The sequence below is a fragment of the Homalodisca vitripennis genome, chromosome 8 (assembly GCF_021130785.1).
Source record: "Homalodisca vitripennis isolate AUS2020 chromosome 8, UT_GWSS_2.1, whole genome shotgun sequence".
In the NCBI taxonomy this organism is placed as follows: Eukaryota; Metazoa; Arthropoda; class Insecta; order Hemiptera; family Cicadellidae; genus Homalodisca; species Homalodisca vitripennis.
The window spans coordinates 128392775-128412585 of record NC_060214.1 but is presented as its reverse complement, the minus strand read 5'-3'; the positions used below and the strand labels follow the sequence as shown (position 1 = coordinate 128412585).

The window sequence follows — 19811 nt, the reverse complement described above, 5'->3', positions numbered from 1 at the left end:
ACCAGTGACTTTCCTATCATTATTTTTCTCTTTTATTGTTTGGTTTTTCAATTTATGTTCTTGACAATGCTCAAAAATGTGAATGAATGAGTGTGTAGTGTATATAGATTATAGAGTTTTTTACGTTAGTTATCTTTTATATGGTTCTTAGACCAAAGAATCCAGATGAGATATGATGAAAGAAATCTTAATTACAGAATAAGTCCAATCTAATTACAGTAGTCTCCCACTGATCATCTTACAACTGCAATCAATCCAATCAACTACAGTAGTCTCCCTCTTAACCAACTACCTTTCAAGTGTAATCAATCCAATCTGACTACAGTAGTCTCCCTCTTAACCGACTACCTTTCAAGTGTAATCAATCCAATCTGACTACAGTAGACTCCCTCTTAACCGACCACTATCTTTCAAGTCAAGTCAAGTCAAGTTAAAAATTTTTATTAACAATTTCTTCAAGAAATGTAATAGTCACAGAATTTACAATCATGTTTACAAATAAAGTTAAAGGATTTAACAATAAGTAAAAAATTGGTTTATTTATTAATTGTGTGCAGTTCTTCCTAGGTGGTCCTGTAGTTCCTGCAGCGGTCAATGAATTCATTGAGGGTATAGAAGGTTTCTTCAAGCAGCCAGTTTCGCAGTCTTCTTTTCAGAGTGTTGTTGTCTCCTCTCTTGATTTCAAAAGGAAGCAAGTTGAAGAGCTTTGCGCCGGCATATGATGGTTTCTTCGTAAAGAGTTCCATCCTGTGTAGTGGGAGGATGTAATCCCTGTGCGTTTCTAGTTGCATGCCCTCGAAAGTCTCCAAGCTTCTTCAAGTTTTTCTTTGTGGTGTGAAGAATTACCTTCAGAATATAGATAGCCGTTACTGTCAGGATTCCGCGATCCTTGAACACCTGTCTGCATGAACAGCTTTCATGCGGCAATAAACCCACCATAGTCCTTAGGGCACGCTTTTGCAGGACAAGAACTTTTTGAATATTTGTACTAGGTGTACTGCCCCACAGTACCACACCATATCGTAGGTGACTCTCAAACAGAGCATGGTAAGCGGTGGTCATAGCTTCATCTGTACTGGTGGCCTTTACCCTTTTCAGAACAAATGTTGCCGTGCTTAGTTTTTGGCACAAGTAGTCAACATGCAGAGTCCATGAAAGACAGCTATCCAGAATCATTCCCAGGTGTTTTAGTGAGTCAGTTATTATTATATTAGGAGGTCCTGATACCCTATCTTTTAATTGTCCCAGGTTCATCTGCTTTGTTTTTGTTTCATTGAACACAAGGTCGTTCTTTTCACAATAGTCTTGTGCCATACTTAGAGATATGTATGCATTTATTTCCAGTTCTTCTGCAGACCTGCTGGTAGTGAGTAAGGCCGTGTCATCAGCATACATTATGGGATAGCAGTAAGCTTCTAAGTACTTTGGCAAGTCTGAAACAAATAAGATGAATAGAACGGGTCCCAGGACGGATCCCTGGGGCACGCCCCATGATACATCCCTAGGTTCTGAAGCCACTCTCTTCACTGACCCTTCAATAACATGTTTGATTTCAACAATTTGTCTTCTGTTACACAAATAACTTGTGAACCATTTGAGAGGTGTTCCCCATATTCTCAGAGAATCAAGCTTCTTCAGTATTAGGCTGTGGTCAAGACAATCAAAAGCCTTGCTTAAGTCTAGAAAGGTACTAACAACAGAGTTTCCAGACTCAAAGCTATCGATAACAAACTCAATCAGGTCAACAAGCCCAGTTGTAGTGGATTTTCCAGAGATGAAGCCGTGTTGTCTCTCTGGTAGGAGCTTGTTAAACTCAAGATGTTCAATTAGTCTTATTAGCACAACTTTTTCGATGACTTTAGATACCGTTGGGATAAGTAATATGGGTCTAAAATTGGTTATTTCATCTCTTTGACCTTGTTTATGCAGAGGAATTACTTTGGCAGTTTTTAGTTTATTTGGAAAGACTCCTTGTGAAAGCGATTTGTTTTGATGTCCTTCAAGGGAGCACACAACTCTTCTTTGCAGAGCTTCAGAAGTCTTGAGGAGATATCATCTACACTAGCTGACATTGAAGATTTCATTCCTTGGATGATAATCCTGACTTCTTTACTCGTTGTAGGTTTGAAAGCAACAAGTTTGCTTCTCGAGTTGTGCTGAAAAACACCTGTACCGACAGTTCTTGGGGGGTTATTGGCTTTTAAAGTCTTTTCTGCCACTGTTGTAAAGAACTTGTTAAAATGTTCTGCTATCTTTAAGGGTTCCTCAGTTTCTCTCCTGCGATGCTTAGCTTCCATTTTTCTTGTTCAGCACTCATTCTCAAAGTCCTCTCACAATTAATAATGCTCCAAATCATTCTACTTTTATTTTCAGTCAGTTATCAACTTTTCATTAGCCTTTCGCCTGATAGATCTTAATTTTAAGTCATATTCCTTTTTTGTTCTCGAGGCTGCTATTTTGTCTTTTTCCTGACCTGTGAGAATGTACCTGTTATTAGCAGCAATATATAATCTTCTTAGATTATCTGCTTCTGGGCTGGAGATGGTTAGCTTAGATCGTTGACTATTGCGTTTTGAATTTCTGTAAGGACAAGTTATGTCTAACACGGTTGTCAAAATGTTGATAAAGTTATCATATGCCATGTCTGCTTCTGATGCCTTGTAGATTTTCTCCCAAGATTGGTTAGACACTAGGTTTTTAAAAAGTGCCACGTTACGAGAGGTGAAGGTTCTGTTGCAAGATGTTGGGTTCTTTTTAGATCTACAAGGAAACTTGATAGTGCATAACTGCCCTGTATGGTCGGATATGCCAGTGTCAGCAATATCTACATCTATCATGGTATTGTTCAGATTAGTGCACACACAACGTCTATGGATGAGATGGATGTGTTGGTGATTCTTGTTGGTGGTAGATCAAGCCTAGCTATGTCATAGGAGGCTAAAAGATCACGGAGGAGGAACTTCTCATTGGTATCTTCCAGACTGTCAACATTCAGATCTCCAACCAAACAGATTCCGCAGTTATTTTGTGGAATAGTGTCCAAAGCCTCGGCAATCAATGCTAGTGTTTCATCAAAAGGAGCATTAGGAGGTCGGTACATCCCCAAGACAAAGAGATCACCTTTCCCTATCATCATTTTTACGGCAGCCATTTCACAGATTAATTCTTGGCTTAGATTAGCAATGCTGTGATCTTTTACAGAGTTGGCTAGAGTTTTGCGTTTGTATATAGACACGCCCCCTTTGAGATGGTTGACTCTGCAATAGGAAGTTATGAGGTTATAATTGATCAGATTAGCGTTAGGAAGAATGCTGTTGCTAAGTCCATGTTCTGTCAGCACAACTATGTCAGGCTTAGAATGATCAAGGAAATGGTTGAGCCTATCAAGTTTGTTGCTAAGTCGGTCTACGTTGTGGTGGAGAATTTTGGTTTTTTCAGGTGAGTTTTTTCCATCTGCTTTTCTAATTTGGGCCGACAAATCTGTTGGTTGTTGGTGGAGTGTGGGACTTATAAATTTACCTTGTCTGGATTGCGTTTTGTTAATTTTGAGTTTATGAATGTTCTGGTCGGGAAAAGCTGAGTCTGTTTGAGCTTCACTTTTTTCCTTTTTGCCTTTGCTAAAAAATGTGAAGAGTTTGGTGCCTTTTGTACAAGATCTACTCTCTGATCAACTTTGTTCTTCTGGTCTGTATTGTTGCCCTGATTTTCAGCATTGATCTTGGTTCTAATTGATAGAATGTCTGTGTTTAAGGTACTTACAGTTTCACCAATACTTATTATCTCGTTCTCTTCTTCAACAGAATAAGGTTTTTTGGTTGAGATTATAGGTCTTGGTCTCTTGAGGTAGGCAGGTAGTTCTACATATGAGCCCTCCTCATAGCGATGAATGTCTGGGAACACAGTAGACTGAAGGTTGCTGCTGAAATTTGAACCTGTTGGTGGTGAGATTTTCTTAGTGTGAACTATTGCAGAGATTTGGTGAGTTTCGGGAGTAGACTGCTGAACTTCTTGGTTCCTTCCATTTATTTTTCTTATCCACTTGCTCAAGAGATCATCTGCTGTTGGTGTAATGTATTTAAAAGATCCTGTATGTCTGGTTATGGCGACTAAGCAGTGGGGCAGTGAGTCATATATTTCATCTTTATACTTGGATGTTCGTATTACTATGATGTTCTCCGCCTGTCTACCTTGGTATTCATGGATGGTTGAAATGTTATACCCCATCTTGCTTAATTTAAGCTTTTCAGATTGTTTGAAGACCAGGATTTTGTATTGACCAGAATTTATCTGCAGGTTGGTAATCCCGTTAGGGCAGATCAGCATTGACTCATTGCTTTCTGGGTTGCTGGTTGTCATGCCTTGTTCGTAGAAAGTTGAGAGAAGATCTGCAACACTACTTGTACATCGGTATGAGTGACTGAGCACTTGAGTCAATTCTGCTGTTTCCAGGATGGTAAAGTAAAGGATGTTAGATCATGGGGGGTTCTGTTTATGTAAGGTATTTGGTTTTTGTCCCCAATCAGCAGAGCCTCTGAAACTCCAGCAAGAGCGCAAGCAAACAGAATTTCCCCTGCGTGTAGCATTAATGCTTCATCCACAATTACCCTCTTATATTTTCCTCCATTTTTCAGGTGGTCTGTGGAGTTTATGATGAAGGAATGTACTGTTCGACAGGAGTCCTTTATCTCTTTAGCAGATGTTTCTTCTCGTTTTAATTTTAGCCGCTTGCGGAAGTCAACTGCTGCATCTCGTGTTGGGAACAGTACAAGGTCACCCTCCCTATGGATGTTGATAATAAAGGTAGTTTTCCCGCAGCCGGGGACTCCTTGGACCAACTTAAGCCTTGTTCCCACTGTGTCTCTGCTACCGATACCCCTGACGCTGTTGTAGAGTCGTAGATGATTCAATACCTCTGTTTCCTCTGAGACGAGCAAGATATCATTTGCTGGTTTGATGTTAGCATCAACTACATATTTTGAGTTTTTACATGCAAGTTTAACAAATCGTGATTCATTAAAGCCATGGCTATATTGCTTGCCAGGGTTTCTTCCCAGTAAGATATTTCCAGACTTTAGATCGATTATGTCATAGTTGATTTTGGATGGAGAAGTTATTGCTTGCTTGATCTCTTGACTGGATAGATGTTTTTCGTTTAAGCTGTGAGATCTATAAAATTGAGAGAATTGTTACAGCAGAAGAATTTCAGCTTTCTGCCACAATTACCTCTGCTCTGTCATTGCATGCTCTGCAAATGCCTGTTTCACGTTGCTTGTGTCAGTTGTACTTTTGGTCGGAGTGCAGTCGTTTGTCATGCTTTGTACCTCTCCCAAGCAGATTGAAGTCACTGGTTTCCTCCAATTACTGTATTAATTTGGGATACTGTTTGTTGATATTCTGGATACATCTTTCTGATGCTTAAAAGTTTGTTTAGGACAGTGTCTATGTTTCTTTTAACGGTTATATCTTTAGTGTAAAGTCTGAACCTGTGCAAGTAGGCGTTACATTCACATTGCAGCAGAACTTGTAGTAGATCTCTTGTGGTGGTCATCTCTGGACGTATTTGTAGCCAGGTGTTGTCAACCATAATCAGTCCAATCTGACTACAGTAGTCTCCTTCTTAACTGACCACCTTTCAACTGTAATCAGTCCAATCTGACTACAGCAGTCTCCCTCTTAACCGACCACCACCTTTCAACCATAATCAGTTCAATCTGACTACAGTAGTCTCCCTCTTAACCAACCACCTTTTAACCGTAATCAGTCCAATCTGACTTCAGTAGTCTCCCTCTTAACCGACCACCACCTTTCAACCATAATCAGTCCAATCTGACTACAGTAGTCTCCCTCTTAACCAACCACCTTTTAACCGTAATCAGTCCAATCTGACTACAGTAGTCTCCCTCTTAACCGACCACCTTTTAACCGTAATTAGTCCAATCTGACTTCAGTAGTCTCCCTCTTAACCGACCACCACCTTTCAACCATAATCAGTCCAATCTGACTTCAGTAGTCTCCCTCTTAACCGACCACCACCTTTCAACCATAATCAGTCCAATCTGACTTCAGTAGTCTCCCTCTTAACCGACCACCACCTTTCAACCATAATCAGTCCAATCTGACTACAGTAGTCTCCCTCTTAACCAACCACCTTTTAACCGTAATCAGTCCAATCTGACTACAGTAGTCTCCCTCTTAACCGACCACCTTTTAACCATAATTAGTCCAATCGGACTACAGTAGTCTCCCTCTTAACCAACCACCTTTTAACCGTAATTAGTCCAATCTGACTACAGTAGTCTCCCTCTTAACCGACCACCACCTTTCAACCATAATCAGTCCAATCTGACTTCAGTAGTCTCTCTCTTAACCAACCACCACCTATCAACTGTATTCAGCCCAATCTAACTATAGTAGTCTCCCTCTTAACCGACCACCTTTTAACCGTAATTAGTCCAATCGGACTACAGTAGTCTCCCTCTTAACCAACCACCTTTTAACCGTAATCAGTCCAATCTGACTACAGTAGTCTCCCTCTTAACCGACCACTACCTTTCAAGTGTAATTAATCCAATCTGTCTACAGTAGTTTCCCTCTTAACCAACCATCTTTCAACCGGCCAGATTTTAATAAAACATCTTTTTAACCTGTCGTGATTGTCCGGAAATGTACAATGGTGATGTTTTACAGTTGTAGGTTATTCTTGTTTTTCTAATGTGTGACTGTATAATTAGTTATATGAAACTAATATAATGAGTTTTAGAGGACATTAGTTTATCCACTAAATCGTTATCTGGTCAAGTTTTGAGTCTCGAGTTAGTTGGATAAGAAGGATGATACTGTGTTTTTAATATTCAAACTTTGAAACAGTGCTAGCGATTTCCTGCAGTTTGTAGGTCTCTATCACGATTTTGTGATTACTAACTAAAGTCATTTAAATTTAAAACTAGATGAGTTATTGTTATTAACTAATAAATCTTGTCGTGTAATATTTTTTAGTTAAATATGGATTATCGAGAGGTGTTGATAGTTCAAGTGTACTTATGCTGTGCGCAAGAAAATTGGTTTTGTCGTAATAATGTTTGTTTTCTAAATAATAGATATTTTCTTGCAGAAATGTAGATCCGCCGATCTGGTACGACACCGATGTCAAACTGTTCGAGATCCAACGAGTCTAGAGGCAATGTGAGCATACATAACCTGTCATCCACAGCCTTTGTCCAGCTTTACAAGTATCGTTGTCTGTAAGCCCTGGTGAGGTGGATTTAACCTCTTTCCTCATAGTTTGGTCTGTATCCATCATTAGGCACCTAAACCATCCATTTTTGGTTTTAAGATTGAAAGGTAAATTTCTGATTACAAAACAAATATTTTTATCGTGATAGTAACAATGCCTTCTTGGTTGTTGTATTTGTTTTAATAATGACTGCCTTCATTGCTCCATATAGTTCTTTATTTTCCTTCGCTATATCTTAATCTCCTTTTGCCTTCCTCATGTACTTAACACTTGATTGTTAAACTTTCCGTTGAATTGTAAAGTTTAACTTTACAAAAAGTTCATTCAATTTGCCACCAGATAAAAAAAACTAATACTTATGTTGGTGTGTTAGAATCGGTTGTTAAGTTTTGTGTAAAGAATGTTCACATTTAAATTTCAATATTCTTTGGATGAATTATTTTTTAAATAATACAACAAATAATTACTTTATAAAAATTTTTTACAATTTTTGTTATTAGTTATTTATTTTATATATTTTTGCTTGATTTATTTCTGTTTAATAGGTTAAAAATGCAACCACTTTGGATAAGTTTCTAAAATATGTTAAGTGACAGTATTGACCCGTATATTACATAGATAAATATGTCAAAAACTGCCTACTATTCAATAAATGTGTAGAAATGGCATTAGTCTAATTTAACGTCAATAAAGATTGATGAAAAACTGGCACTCAAATTCCCCCCCCCCCGGACCTTTCAACCTGCCGGGCAAGAATACTGACCACTACAATATACAGCTTACTTTTGTCCAACATTTATTTTTTATTTAATTGCTTCTGTCACATACATCTTATAAGCATAAGTACATATGGTAAATGTGACAAGTGATTAATAAAAGAATCACAAAACATAACAGCACATAATGAGCATGTGTGGTAAGCTTTGAAGCTCATCGAATTAAACAAATTTGTCACAATAGAAAATATTGCAACCAGTTAATACATGTATCATGGACCTAAAAAATTACAACTTTCATTGAAATCTCAATAATATTGCATCAGTTGTTCTCAGAAAGATTTCATTATAATTAGAAATTAGTTTTTGACATTATTTTATGGATTTGATCACTTGTTTCAAAGTTCAAGTGCTAACTTATTCAAAACATCATTATCGCTTTTTACGTGCTCCATTCTCTCACGTGTTTTACATGTGAGCACAAAAATTATCATATTTTGAAGTGTATTTAAATGTTACAGAAATATGCTATGAAGCATGGAACATTCAGTCAGAAGTACAGTAATAAGTCCAAGCTTTGTTTTTTCTGAAATTGTAGGCCCACTGAAGTAATCATCACAAAACTATCCGTTGTTAGCGTTTCTAGCCACACCTACACACTGTCCTTGCTCTTACATTCTTATTTCATGTTTGATAAATGAAGGAAATCATTGTTCTGAATAAATACACTTGCGTTTCCCCAGATATCGTGAAACAAATGCGTACAATGTGCCAAACTGTTTACAGTTTTTCTCTACATTATCAACAAACATTAAAGTCAATAACTGTAAATCCATCTCATCAGTGTGACAGTAAAAATAATGTCTGTAAATTTTAGTTTAATTTATGTATCGGACTGAACTGTATTTTAGACAGGCAAAAATGTTGTAAAGGCTCTGGGAACTTTATTTTCATATTGTAAGGCTTAAGGCTTTTGTGATTAAGCACTGACGTGTGTTGAATGAGGGATCTGTTTGAGTAGCTAGCGTTTCTTGTTTTATACTGTATACGTTTTCACACCCTTTCATAGGTTTAGTTGCAATTTAGTTTTTCTACTGTTTGCTGTATACATGCAGATACATTCCCTGTTCAGTGGTAAAAATAACTTCAATTCACAATTCATAATTCACACAAATGTAAAGTAATTTGTTTAACACATTATTGTTCATATTTTTCACATAGTTAATAAGTTGTTTAAAATTGTTGTACTAACCAAGTTTCTAAGAAAAATGCCCTCCACAGCGAATTAAAATATAAAATTAGTGGATGTTTTTTATTGTTGAATCACAGAACTTGGTGCTGAGCAACTTAATATGATCTTCAATTAAATCAGTGTAAAATTGTATGTAACATTCAACCCTGGTGTTGATACAGCTTTTTGTATAAAAAACAAATTTTTTCATAAAAGTAATTATGTTCCATAATTATAATGCTAAATGTATACAATATGCTAAAAAGCTAAGTTTGGATTTCAGGTGCTATACCTCGAAATAGGGTTGGACTCGATCATGTTAATATTTATCTTATAAAATTTCTTCCAAAAACTTGGGAACAATCCCTGGCTGTCAGCAAATGTTTTCATTTAGTTGTCTTTTCTATCTACTGTGGTTGAGATTGCCTTAAAATATGGTACTGAAGTTGCCTGTAGGTACTACACAAATACAAACATTGCAATGATTCTAACAGCACTTGTACTGGCTTTAATGTATGTATAGTTAAGTTTTTATAAGTTAATGCATTTAAATTAATAGTGAAGTACTTAAGTTACATTAAATTATTTTTATTCATTGTGTCATTAAAATACTGTTAAATGGCCCAGTACTCATATTCATTAAAGTTTATTAGGAATTTTCAGTAATAGTGATATATAAAGTATTTAATAGTTTTTAATTATATTGCCAACATATTTTGTTCCACACAATTTTTGTCGACTTAAAAACGAGGAGAAAACTCATGTTACCAATTACATACTGTATAGTGCTAGATTGATTATTTTATAATTGGTTTAGTTTAATTTTAAAACAATTTTTGGTAAAAATTTAATATTTATTTATTTGTCATTTTTTGCAAAGCCAAGACAATTTTCAAAGTTACGTGTAAAAATATTATTGTTCTCTAGGATTAAGGTGTTTCTATTGATTCTCTTCTCACAGAGTTCCTTTGTTAGTTTACATAAGATTTTAAATCATTAACTTATTTTCCACATTCCAGACTTTTAAGTACATGGATTTATTTATTACTAGGATAAAAGAACTAATTCAAGTGATGTATGTAATAATCCTACATAGTTTGTGAGGAAATCGAGATCCTCATATATGTTATTGGTACTGGGAACATTACTTTCTGAAGCTCTTTACAACCTTTTCAGTGTACTTTTTCATCATTAGTGTCAATATGGTTTGTAGCATTCGTAGTGTAAGGTTAACTGTACCTAATCTTATTCCGCCATACTCTCAGTCATGTTTGTAACTGTTGACAGTATTTTACAAAAATGATTAACATGTTTGTCCCAACAGAGTTTGCTATCTAGGTGAATACCAAGCAGTTTTATAGGTTTAAATAAGTCATTGTCTATATCTGATAATTTGTTTTTTTAATGTAAATATTATTTGTTTAGTCTTGGTATCATTTATTAAGATTTTATTAACAGAAAACCAGTGTTTTGCCTGTTCAAATGATCTTTCAAATTTATATTTTACATCTTAAGATATCTAAACCGGAGTTACTAATGGTTGTGTTATCTGCATAGAGATCAGGGAAAGATGAAACATTATAACCATAATCATTCACAAAAATAAAAAAAAGGTCCTAGTACCGAACCTTGTGGTACCCCTGACATAATATTAAAAATTGAGAATATTTGTTTTTTATACAAACCATTTGTCTTCTACCTGAAAGATAACTTTTCAATAGTTGTAACTCTTTGTTTGAAATTCCATAATATTTTAGCTTTTTTGAAAACAACACATGAGAGACCGTGTCAAACGCCTTACTTAAATCAATCATACTTGATCCTACTAGCGGTTTATTTTCAAAATCATTAAGAACAAAATCTACTATTGCTTCTACTGCTCTAGTAGACTTATATATAGGCTCTTTGAATTTCACCACCAACCTAGCTTGAGACAAAATAAAGGCTCTTGGCGCTTGAAGTCCGACCTTGCCCAAGCGTATATATAGGGTCTTGGGGTTTCACTACCAATTTAGGATGAACCTAAATAAAGGCTCTTGGCACTTGAAGTCCGACCTTGCCCAAGCCTATAAGTAGGCTCTTGGGATTTCATCACCAACCTAGCTTGAGCCTAAATAAAGGCTCTTGGCACTTAATTATTCTTGGTGCTAGTTATCAGTATTATTCTTTAACACATTTTTGTACATTTCAAGTCCAGCATTTATATTAGGTTGTAGTAAGATTTCAAAAAGTTAAAGATACAGTTAATTAAAATGAATTAACAATTACCCACAGGTAATACAATACTGTGGTTGATTGAGAGTGTGCGGAAAAAGATTGGGCTGCAACATTGACAAAAGCTACTGTATGGTGATTACTAAATAATGTTACTTCCCCATTAGGTCAGTTACAGTGTCAAAGTAACGTTCCGGAACTTTCCAAACTGACAAAGCTAACTCAACAGCAAAGTGTTGTACAATAGAATAATAATTTAACTGTACTAGTACAAACTACAATAATCTCTTTAGTAGAACTTATAATGTTTTCTTGGTGGTAAATAGACCACATTGCTATCATCATCATCATCAAGACAGCTGTTACACCTGATTGTCAAAAATCATCCTTATCACCTTGCAGGAGTCACTCGAATTAGATTTCAAATTATTAAAGTTAATTCTGATACCTAAATGGTTATGAGTAGAATGCATGTGTGAGTGAGACACACATGCATTCTACTCATAACCATTCTGATACCTATAAAAATAATAAATATAAACAAATGAAAGAAGAAAAACTAATTGAATCCTTCGATTTTTCATTAATGAGCAGCAAGTTATGTCATAAAAAATCGTCTTCTTTAAAATGTTATTCATTGATAAAATAAAACTCTAGAGATAAAATAAAACTCTTCCCTTGTCAAATCAATTTAGTTAGCCAAAGGCAGAGGAGGACTGGATGTACCAGTTGTTACATCTGTCCTTTAACTCTATTCCCTTATCGAATCATTTCTGTGTTATATTCTCACGTTACTTTTTCATGTGCAAATTTAAGTTAATTTAACTTATTCCACCTAATGTCAATCATTATAATACATTGTACTGTAATAAACCACCATACAATTTCATTCAATATTAGGAATAAACAACAAGTTGTATGTTATAAACACGTTAGGTTAATGAACTTCATTAAATATTGGTATTTATACATTTTGATTATTAGCATTAAAGGTAATCTTAAATTCTTATTTAATGTTTTTGAGAGTATTATTCTTGTTTACCATCTTCTTACTGTTTGCCAAAGATATTAAATTTGTATTATTTGACCAGCCATTCCATATTCAATGTTCGTATTTCAAAATTGTAGTTTTATTTTGCATTTTAATGTTAAGTACTCCTTTGTATTTATTATAGTGAGACATGTGTGAATGATAAATAAAGCAAGATTAACAAAATTGTTTGTATTTTCTTTTATTCATTGTGTAGTAAGTAAAGAAAACATTACAGCTTTCTTCACAAATTCAGGAGATTCATTGTAAAAATCTATTTTCCGTAAAGCGTAGAAGTCATTTGCAAAACGCAATCCAACATCATGTCATGTATAGCTACATTCCTTGGATTGTAGTATACAAGCCAAAACAAATAAAGTTGTAATCTTTCATTGTTTTCTTAATTATTCTTGGTTTTGAACTTGTAAATCAGTGAAATTATTAATAAGCAACTACACAGCATAAAACTTGTTGAAACTTGGAACAAGAGACCTACCTCACCTCAGCTCCAGGAAATCTATGTATTGCTGGGAACAGCTCAATAGCTTCTTGTTTCAATTTGGTGAACATTATGAGGTAGTCCATTATACTGTCAACAGATCTGTTTATCCTTCAAAACACCTGTCCTGTTAAGTTTCCAGAGGGTACAATGCTGTAACCTGGAACACCACGTGAGAAGATTGTGAAGTAGTCCTTTGTACTGTCAACAGATCTGTTTATCCTTCAAAACACCTGTCCTGTTAAGTTTCCAGAGGGTACAATGCTGTAACCTGGAACACCACGTGAGAAGATTATGAAGTAGTCCTTTGTACTGTCAACAGATCTGTTTATCCTTCAAAACACATGTCCTGTTAAGTTTCCAGAGGGTACAATGCTGTAACTTAGAACACCACGTGAGAAGATTGTGAAGTAGACCTTTGTACTGTCAACAGATCGGTTTATCCATAAAAACACATGACCTGTTAAGTTACCAGAGGGCGTAATGCTGTAACCTGGCCCACCACGTGAGAAGATTGTGAGGTAGTCTGTCATACTGTCAACAGATCTGTTTATCCATAAAAACACATGACCTGTTAAGTTACCAGAGGGCGTAATGCTGTAACCTGGCCCACCACGTGAGAAGATTGTGAGTTAGTCTGTCATACTGTCAACAGATCTGTTTATCCATAAAAACACATGTCCTGTTAAGTTTCCAGAGGGCACAATGCTGTAACCTGGCCTACCACGTGAGAAGATTGTGAAGTAGTCCGTTATACTGTCAACAGATCTGTTTATCCATAAAAACACATGTCCAGTTAAGTTTCCAGAGGGCGCAATGCTGTAACCTGGCCCACCACGTGAGAAGATTGTGAAGTAGTCTGTTATACTGTCAACAGATCGGTTTATCCATAAAAACACATGTCCTGTTAAGTTACCAGAGGGCACAATGCTGTAACCTGGCCCACCACGTGAGAAGATTGTGAAGTAGTCCGTTATACTGTCAACAGATCGGTTTATCCATAAAAACACATGTCCTGTTAAGTTACCAGAGGGCGCAATGCTGTAACCTGGCCCACCACGTGAGAAGATTGTGAAGTAGTCCGTTATACTGTCAACAGATCGGTTTATCCATAAAAACACGTGTCCTGTTAAGTTACCAGAGGGGGTGTAATGCTGTAAACTGGCCGTCCACGTGAGAAGATTGTGAAATAGTCCGTTATTCTGTCAACAGATCTGTTTATCCTTAAAAACACATGTCCTGTTAACCCTAGAAGTGTGTCCATGTTACCAAAGATAAAACGTCAGTCCATTTTCGATGTGTTGCAAGGGTTTATTAAAAAAATCGTAAAAAATACTTAATATCAAGAAAACATATATTGTTATATATTGTTTTTCTTCTGAGAAGTTGTACTATTTGAAATAGGAATAAATGTTTTGATATTCTTTGGTTTAGTGAGATAGTCCGATATTCTTTCAACAGATCTGTTTATCCTTAAAAACACATGTCCTGTTAAGTTTGCAGAGGGCGCAATGCTGTAACCTGGCCCACCACGTGAGATGATTGTGAGGTAGTCTGTCATACTGTCAACAGATCTGTTTATCCTTAAAAACACCTTTCCAGTTAATTTTCTAGAGGGTGTAATGCTGTAACCTGGCCCACCACGTGAGAAGATTGTGAAGTAGTCTGTTATACTGTCAACAGATCTGTTTATCCTTAAAAACACCTGTCCTGTTAAGTTTCCACTGCGTAATGCTGTAACCTGGCCCACCACGTGAGAAGATTGTGAAGTAGTCTGTTATACTGTCAACAGATCTGTTTATCCTTAAAAACACCTGTCCTGTTAAGTTTCCACTGCGTAATGCTGTAACCTGGCCCACCACGTGAGAAGATTGTGAAGTAGTCCTTTGTACTGTCAACAGATCTGTTTATCCTTAAAAACACATGTCCTGTTAAGTTTCCAGAGGGTGTAATGCTGTAACCTGGCCGTCCACGTGAGAAGATTGTGAAATAGTCCGTTATTCTGTCAACAGTTTCCAGAGGACGTAATGCTGTAACCTGGCCGTCCACGTGAGAAGATTGTGAAATAGTCCGTTATTCTGTCAACAGATCTGTTTATCCTTAAAAACACATTTCCTGTTAAGTTTCCAGAGTGCGTAATGCTGTAACCTGGCCGTCCACATGAGAAGATTGTGAAATAGTCCGTTATTCTGTCAACAGATCTGTTTATCCTTAAAAACACCTGTCCTGTTAAGTTTTCAGAAAGTTAATGTTAAAATAAGACTATGAGCAAAACACAGTTGGTTCGGAACAACTCTTTTATTGCAATTACCTGATAAACCTCTGTTAGGAGTTAAATCTCATGAAAAGACACAGTCCATGATAGACTTTAAAATCCTTGTTAAGGTTTTTTATTATTTTACTCTTCTCTGCTCTTTTTTAAATGTCTTTAAGGTTCATAAATTGTTTGGTTGATTTAGGTTGAAATTTTTATTTTCAATACGTCAAAAACAAAAAATGCAAACCTCCCCTTTCCATTAAAATGCTTGGGCTTTGTTTCCTCTCCAGTGACGTAGCAACTGTATGGGAGCATTGCACAGTTACATATCAGACATTGGGCATGAGTTAGAGATGGTGTAGGTTCCAACACTGTCTGGGACATGAGTTAGAGATTGTGTAGGTTACAACACTGTCTGGGACATGAGTTAGAGATGGTGTAGGTTCCAACACTGCCTGGAGCATGAGTTAGAGATGGTGTAGGTTCCAACACTGCCTGGGGCATGAGTTAGAGATGGTGTAGGTTCCAACACTGCCTGGGACATGAGTTAGAGATGGTTTAGGTTCCAACACTGCCTAGGACATGAGTTAGAGATGGTGTAGGTTCCAACACGGTCTGGGACATGAGTTAGAGATTGTGTAGGTTACAACACTGTCTGGGGCATGAGTTAGTGATGGTGTAGGTTCCAACATTGTCTGGGGCATGAGTTAGAGATTGTGTAGGTTCCAACATTGTCTGGGGCATGAGTTAGAGATTGTGTAGGTTCCAACATTGTCTAGGACATGAGTTAGAGATTGTGTAGGTTACAACACTGTCTGGGGCATGAGTTAGAGATTGTGTAGGTTCCAACATTGTCTGGGGCATGAGTTAGAGATTGTGTAGGTTCCAACATTGTCTGGGGCATGAGTTAGAGATTGTGTAGGTTCCAACATTGTCTGGGACATGAGTTAGAGATTGTGTAGGTTACAACACTGTCTGGGGCATGAGTTAGAGATTGTGTAGGTTCCAACACTGCCTGGGACATTAGTTAGAGATGGTGTAGGTTCCAACATTGTCTGGGGCATTAGTTAGAGATTGTGTAGGTTCCAACATTGTCTGGGGCATGAGTTAGAGATGGTGTAGGTTCCAACATTGTCTGGGGCATTAGTTAGAGATTGTGTAGGTTCCAACATTGTCTGGGGCATGAGTTAGTGATGGTGTAGGTTCCAACATTGTCTGGGGCATGAGTTAGAGATTGTGTAGGTTCCAACATTGTCTGGGGCATGAGTTAGAGATTGTGTAGGTTCCAACACTGCCTGGGACATGAGTTAGAGATTGTGTAGGTTCCAACACTGTCTGAGACCAGAGCACACTTCCTACTACACCGACTGACACATTTATTGTGTTTGATATTATCCTTGGCTATCAGAAAGGACGGAATAAGGCTGAGTAATACCACCCTCCCAAAGGTTTTCATGTGAAAATATTGAGATTAGTGTACCTTCCTTTGGGGCTCATCTTCTTGATTTTTTTAAATAAGTGGAAATGTTCACTCCGATTCAGCTTTTTCCCACATTATGATATCATTGAGAAGTTAGCAGAGGGTGAACTGTTTTGCTCTTGGTGTATACACATGGTATTTTATATAAATTCTTTAACTTATTGACTGCGGCACACATTTTATATAACAATAGAACTGGCTGTCCTGAAGTCAGTGCGTGTCTCGTGAAAATGACAGAATATGATATATTAGATAAAAATAGTATAAACATGAAGAATTTTAGGTAAAGTAAAATAATTTATACAATTATTGTTTAATATCTCAAAAAAGTTTATTTCGTATATTACAATATTATAACAATTTTAAAATATAATTGGCAACAATAACTTTAAAATTAATGTGAAGAACTAAACCATTAGTCTTAATATCTTGGACTTTCATATTTCTACAATATATTTTACACATTTTATTCTTTTTAAGTGATTTTTAATTAAATAGTTTTTCTAGTAATAATCAACTTATACAGCCATCTCTGAGAAGTAGTATAGAATCATCAAATACATAGAAAGTGTGTAAGAATTACGAGTATAGATCATTTCCAAGTAATGCTCTTTAAAAGAAAATTATTTCAACCACACATTTATAATATATTTGCATCTTAAAGTTTACATTCTTCAGTGAACCTGTGGTTCTATGTTACTGATTAGTTTTTGTGCAAGGTATAGTGATTGTTTTCATTCTTAATTTCTCTAATAATTAAAGTAAAGTCAAAAGATTTGAGAGAAAATTAAGTTACTCAAGGTACCTTTTGAAATTTTAATTTTGTGCCCTTCCCAAAGCTGACATTTAAGATTTTAATTTAAGTGTCACAGGCTTGAAGAGTCTCTGTTGACACAAAATGTATCTGTATGCAGTCACGCAACACTTTATATTCACACAGGAATCATAAAATAGTTCCACGCGTTTTCATGATTTTCAGCTTCTATATTACTAATAAACAAAACCCATGTAAAGGGAAATTTAGTGGGAGATATTCCAATAAAATTGTTGATAAAAGGCCCAAAAGTATGATAGCTACCGCAATATTTTGATCATGGGAAAATAAAACAAAGGACGGTTCGAATTACACTTTTGACTGTTTACATTGCAATTTTTGAGTTTTTATGTAGAGTGGGGGCAACATTAAAATATTCCGAAACAGACTAAAAAAATAACCACGCCTCCCTTAGTTTGTTACTTTACTTTCACTATTAAAGAAATTAATGCCTAAATGTTCAGAAAATTGTGTCAAGAATGCCTTGCAAATGGAAGACAGTAACAAAAAGTTTCAAGGCAAGACTTCTTTTTATTTGTGATAAAACATGTTTTCAAGACTTCAGTCCGGTTGAAATTATTTACAGAACTAGAATAAAAATCCAGTTTATGCAAAACATCAGTTAAAGATGTTACAATAAACCATTGTTGTGTTGTGCTTACAAACAATAACTACTGTGTATAAAAGTATAAAACCAAGACAACAGATCACTCGGTATATCAGTATACAGAATGTTTAAAGAAAATACAGTATATGAACAGGCAACTAATACTGATATTTTACACTTTCTCGTATTTTACAGATATTATCATTTAAAAATTACCATAAAAACTAACAGTACCCAGATAAAATGCTACATCGGGCTAAGCATTTAAAAAACAATTATTGACAAATGTTTGGGACGATTCTTGTATGAAATAATATTTTATAACTGAAGAGATAAAATAAATAACGTCCTCTATAAGCAAGTAAAATGCATAAAGTAACATTGAGTTGAAAAGATGTTCTATGCACTAACTACGATATTGGGCTTAGAATAGACCACACATAAACAATGGAAGGCTTAGAAGTTTCACAAGTATTTGACTAGAATGGCCCAACATATCACCCATACTCCTAACGGCTTACATACAAATGTTTGGCAACAACTAGGAATAAATGCAATACACAAACGAGGATCACACACATGTTGTCAGTCTCATCTGATAGTGATTACGCATCAAAGTCTTTCCGGAATGTTAGATTTCAAGATTAAACTGATTTTAAATAAACAATTTTTTAAAACTGTGACCTATAGATAAATTTTGCTTCTCTTATAGTCTAGGAGCTCAGGGCCAGTTTCCACTGTAGAAGCACACAACCTAGGTTTTCTATAAATTAATAGTGGTATTTTTGCTAAGATTAAGAATATGTTTATTGTCATACAGATTGCAAAGCATTGACACAAGTCATGTATAAGACGAATACAAAAACTAGAAAAAGTCCAGGTAGCTAACAAAATTGGTAGCCAAAAGATGAAGTTGCCAAAACAGTTACGTCCAAAAATAAATATTATTTTAAATTTCAAACAAATAAGAAATAAACTGATCATTAGTCATGCTGGTTTTTGGGGAAGGCTGGATTGGAAGAGCGTCCAAAGGGTTAAAAATATGAAATAATAATGTTTTGTCAGATCATATTTTTCATAGCTTTAAAAGTGTCAGACACATAAATAATAGTTACGTATATCAGACAACTAGTTCAACAGCCTTAAAGTTACCACTTCAAGGGTGTATAGATAGTTAGCTGATGCTGATTTAAGATTTATTTACATGTCTTATAGTTTCAAGTGTGTCATGGTAAGAAAACGTCATTTTTGAGAAAAATTATACTTTTTAATCCTGTTGTTAGCTTCAAACTTCAGCCTCCACCAAGACTAATGCGGATGATATCCAATTTCCTTCTTAAGAAAAATTCTTGTATCATTTCCAAGATAAACCAGGTTGTATACTGACACTACAGATTGGCTTAAGCTCCTAGGTTAGTTTGGACCAAGTTTATTGATACTACTCGCATGCAATGTACAGTATGAGTATGTAGGTCTTGCGAAACAAATCCTGTCACTTACTTTTAATTTGTCACATACAGACCTTGTGACCTCGTGATTATTGTGATTATTGTATCACTAGTTTTGTTTACCTGTTCTTCCCAGTTTTCTAATCACACTCAAAGACCACTCACCTCCCACTCTGTCTATTTCTCCATTCTCTCGTTCATTTGTGTACAATCATTCTGTGAAGTAAGAGTGGAACTACCAGAAGTGATAAGTTACATTCTTCCCACTCTGTCTATTTCTC

General features: G+C 35.8%; 1 protein-coding gene across 1 annotated transcript in view; it reads left to right on the top strand.

The window, feature by feature from the left end:
* Window positions 1-9293, top strand: part of LOC124368370 (protein HID1-like) — a 61188-nt gene extending 51895 nt beyond the window's left edge. The window contains exon 16 of the mRNA XM_046825654.1: window positions 7112-9293. Coding sequence (XP_046681610.1) covers window positions 7112-7175 — 64 coding nt within the window. The 3' untranslated portion in view covers window positions 7176-9293. The remainder of the gene's footprint in view (window positions 1-7111) is intronic.
* Window positions 9294-19811: the final 10518 nt, after the last annotated feature.